Genomic DNA, 4,159 nt, shown 5'->3' with positions numbered 1-4,159 from the left:
TGTGTGTGAGTGTGTGTGTGTGTGTGTGTGTGTGTGTGTGTGTGTGTGTGTGTGTGCATACACACGGGCAATAAAGTGTGCATAAGGTCATCACAGGATTACTATATAAGTTAATGATGAAAACATCACTGCATTACTCTGAGATAAAGTCAGAAACATCACTACATAATTCTGTGAGCTAATGATGATGGCATCACTGCTTTACTCTTTGAGCTCAAAGTAATGCAGTGATGAGCAAACTGTGTCATCACTGCACTACACTGCAAAAATGTCTAATACCACCTGTCACTGACTAGCAAGTAGGATCATAACTGTGATATAACTGAATACTAGTGGCTAATTTTCTGCTCAAACTTCTGGTTTCACCAGTCGAGCCATTTTCATGCATTGTTTAACATCTAACAGCCCAAGGAAACTGAATTTATGATTAGATCAGAATGCAGCGTGCTGTAACGCCTCTCTCCTTCTGCCGTAGTTCCATAACCTTCAGGAGTTGAGACACAGTGCATCTCTGGCCAATAAAGTCTTCATTCAGAGAGACTACACGGATGGCACTGTCTGCAAGTTCCAGACCAAGTTCCCCTCTGAGCTAGAAAGCAGGGTAAGTGTGTGTGTGTGTGTGTGTGGCAGAACAAAAGAGACACAATGCAAGTAAAAAGGAGAGGAAAGAGAAAAAGGCTCTTCACTCAGAGAAACTTCAGCAAAAGCACTGCTGAGTGCGCAACTCCACACAACACACACATAATGAGCTGCTAATAGAGCTGTTTAAAGGTGTAAGATCATGTTACAGACAGCCAGTAAAGGCAAAGGGAGTTCAGCATGTGGAGATTTCAGTGTCATTCTCACAATCTGTTTATTTATTTTGATGCAATCAAGTTTTATCATGTGATGTCCGGCCTGAGACTGATGTCTTTACAATGTTCAAACCCAGTAGTTTCTGCCATATAATGTCCTTGTGTGAACTCGCTGGTGCTCTCTGATTGGCTGACTCATCTTGTCCTTGCACCTGATTGGTCAGATTGAGAGGACACTGTTTGAGGACACGGTGAAGACGCTGAATAATTACTATGCAGAGGCGGAGAAGATCGGAGGCCAGTCCTACCTCGAGGGATGTCTGGCCTGCCTCACAATTTACCTCATATTCCTGTGCATCGAGACACGCTATGAGAAGGTATGTTATCAGATTCAGATAAACCCACCCTGAAAATGGCAGGTAAAAATAAAACGTACTATCATGGGTCGCTTTATGTGTTGGTTCTGCAAACTATGGCGAATAAAAATGATGCTGCTGGTCAAAAGTATGCATGTGTGTGTGTGTGTGCAGGTGCTGAAGAAGATCTCGCGGTACATTCAGGAGCAGAATGAGAAGGTCTACGCTCCTCGAGGTCTCCTCATCACAGACCCCATAGAGAGAGGCATGAGAGTCGTATCCTTACAGAGTCTGTGTGTGTATGTGAGTGTATGTGGTCAGTGGAAGCTGCTTGTTCTTCAGAAGCAGTTGTTAGTCCATCTTAGGATGTTGCATGAACTCTTTTATTATGTCTTCAGTTTGCATTTTGAGTTTTGCAGTTATTGGAACCCTAAAGACAAGATTGTGATCAAAATGTGGGATGTAGCCAAATATTGTTTTTGACGTATATATTAATTAAGTTTTTTTACTTTAACAGATTATGTTGAATGACAAATAAGCTCAATATAGTTTTGTTATATTATTATACTTCGTAATTAAAGATAAATATATTTAAGATGTATTTTTTAAACACACACACACACACATACACATATATATATATATATATATTACAATGCATTAAATGTAAATTCAACAGATTATGTAACATCTCAAATAAGCTAAATATTGTTTTTGCAATTAAATTAATTTCTTGATAACACTATATATTTATAAATTAATAATTGTATTATATTGTATTATTCTTTTTATAATAAAATTGTTTTTTCCCACAATTGAATATAGATTCAACAGATTATGATGAATGTCAAATAACCTAAATATAGTTTTCATCAATAAATTAAGATATTAATGTAATATTTAATATTTTTTATAATTACTTTTTTGTAATACATAGAATAGCAATTCAAAAGATTGTTGAATGTCAAATTATGTTGTTTTATGATTTTAATTGTTTAAAAAGTCAAGAGGGCCAAGACTTCTAATGTGTAAAGTTTGTGCATGTAAGGCTGTGTAATGCTGTGATGTTGCTCCCTTAACCCGCGTGTGTTAGATTGAGATCAGTGTGTACGAGGATCGTGGCTCCAGCGGTTCAAGCTCAGGAAGCAGCACAACCAGCAGCAGCGGACGCTGATTCTCACACACACACACACACACACACACACACGTGTGACGCCTTCATACTGACGGCCGCTGAACAGACTCGACACGACAGCGACCGCTCAGCATCGCCAAACACAAACACACCTGACATGCACTGCCTCCACGAGACACATCAGCTGCTGGATCAGCAGCGCGTCATTACCTCAGTCATTACCTCCACCCTCCTGCAGCCGTTGCACATCCTCCAGTCACTCGCTGTAGCATCCTGGGTAAAGCGCACATGAGCTTCTGTCACTGTAATATGCAATCTCACTCACAAACGCCTGTGAAGTAGCTGCCGAACGGCACACGACAGTCTTCCATCTTCATGATTTTTCACCCTTTTGTTTTGAGTATGAGCACTTTTACTCTAACTATTAAACAGAAGTCAGATTTTAGACTAGGTAGATGTCAAGGACTGAAATCTGACCCCAGACATTTTATACAGGCCCCAGACACTGCCATCTTATTCCACGGGTACTATTTATGACTTTATTGTGTTGCTTTATTTCATAGTGTGCTAATCGTTCATGCTTTGTACTCATACCGCACTGTCAGAGCAGAAACGAGTCCTGATGACGTGACTCAAGAGCCAGAGCTTCCTCACATGGTCCTTCATCACGAGCTTCCATTTCTTACTGAGAACCTTTGGCTTCTGTATGCAAAGATGAAGCTGAGAGTGCTTTTTCTGTTGTGTAGCAAAATAAATGAACAATGATGGCCAAACAAACGAGTTCTGCCTTTCTTTATTTAATCCACATTTTATTTAAATGTATTTTTGCACAGGGTTTTATTTAGGCATTTTCCACTTGACTTAAAATATATGCTTTTAGGTAAAACAGAATATTGTTTTTTGGCATTAAGTTATTTAGATATCAATATATATATATTTTTTTAGAATAAAATATTTTTTAATAATAACTTGATCAATTCATTGAAGCAATTATTTTGAATGTCATAAGCTAAATATTATAATTCAAAATGTTAATGAAATATTTAACATTTATTTTGTAATATTGATTACAATAAATTGAATATTAATTCAACAGATTATGTTGAATGTCAAATAAGCTTAATATTGCTTTTCGTCATTAAGGCAATTAAAAAAAAATTTTATTTTTTATTTTTATTGTTAAGAATATTGTTATGCGAGATATTAATGTAATATTTAACATTTTTAATAATATTGTTTACAGTAAATTGAATATCAATTATACACAGGAGTAATTGAATTAAGATTTTATTAAGACTTTCATTGCAATAAAGCTATACATTTCAGCTCAAATGTTTAGTTTCATAAAAGAAGAAGACTAAAAATGAGGAATGATCATGTTTATATTTATACTGTTTGCGTGACATTATCAGGAGCTCGTCCAGTTCAACACTTGTAACTTATGTCTCTGACCACCTTCTCTTTTTGGAGACAAACGCAGCACTTGAAGACACTGCTGTGATTCTGGTCTTCATCAGTCCTCTGCCGTGTGTCTTCATCATGCTGACAGACTGAGTGAGAATCCAACAGATCCAGAGCAGAACACCTCCAGAGACACGGAGACAGACCTCCAGAAACACTGTGCTCATATCAGGGGACTCGAGCGATGGAGCGACCATCCGGCCAGTAGACTTCAATGCTGGTGGCCTCATCGGCTCCTAAAAGCCAATGAAAAGAGATTAATAATCTCATATGCTAATGACTTCAGTAGTTACTGAGATAAAACGAGTCAAAATGAAACAACCTTGCAGACGGACAAAAGTTTGGAGTTTATAAGATTTTTTAAAATATTTTTTGAAATGGATGCTTTTATTTGATCAAAAATACAGTAAAAA

The 4,159-nt window shown here is 37.3% G+C and overlaps 2 protein-coding genes across 2 annotated transcripts in view; both read left to right on the top strand.

The window, feature by feature from the left end:
* Positions 1 to 3,050, top strand: part of LOC107594266 (golgin subfamily A member 7B-like) — a 6,938-nt gene extending 3,888 nt beyond the window's left edge. The window contains exons 2-5 of the mRNA XM_016284250.1: positions 476 to 601; positions 1,019 to 1,171; positions 1,325 to 1,426; positions 2,244 to 3,050. Of these exons, the coding sequence (XP_016139736.1) occupies positions 476 to 601; positions 1,019 to 1,171; positions 1,325 to 1,426; positions 2,244 to 2,324 (462 nt within the window). The 3' untranslated portion in view covers positions 2,325 to 3,050. The remainder of the gene's footprint in view (positions 1 to 475; positions 602 to 1,018; positions 1,172 to 1,324; positions 1,427 to 2,243) is intronic.
* The window catches only part of LOC107594324 (golgin subfamily A member 7-like), a 15,318-nt gene continuing 13,601 nt past the window's right edge, over positions 2,443 to 4,159 (top strand). Inside the window, exon 1 of the mRNA XM_016284338.1 lies at positions 2,443 to 2,562. Within this exon, the coding sequence (XP_016139824.1) occupies positions 2,443 to 2,562 (120 nt within the window). The remainder of the gene's footprint in view (positions 2,563 to 4,159) is intronic.

This window comes from Sinocyclocheilus grahami, unplaced genomic scaffold (genome assembly GCF_001515645.1).
Source record: "Sinocyclocheilus grahami isolate Dianchi unplaced genomic scaffold, SAMN03320097.WGS_v1.1 scaffold181.1, whole genome shotgun sequence".
NCBI classification, from domain to species: domain Eukaryota; kingdom Metazoa; phylum Chordata; class Actinopteri; order Cypriniformes; family Cyprinidae; genus Sinocyclocheilus; species Sinocyclocheilus grahami.
This window is presented reverse-complemented; position numbering and strand designations above follow the sequence as displayed.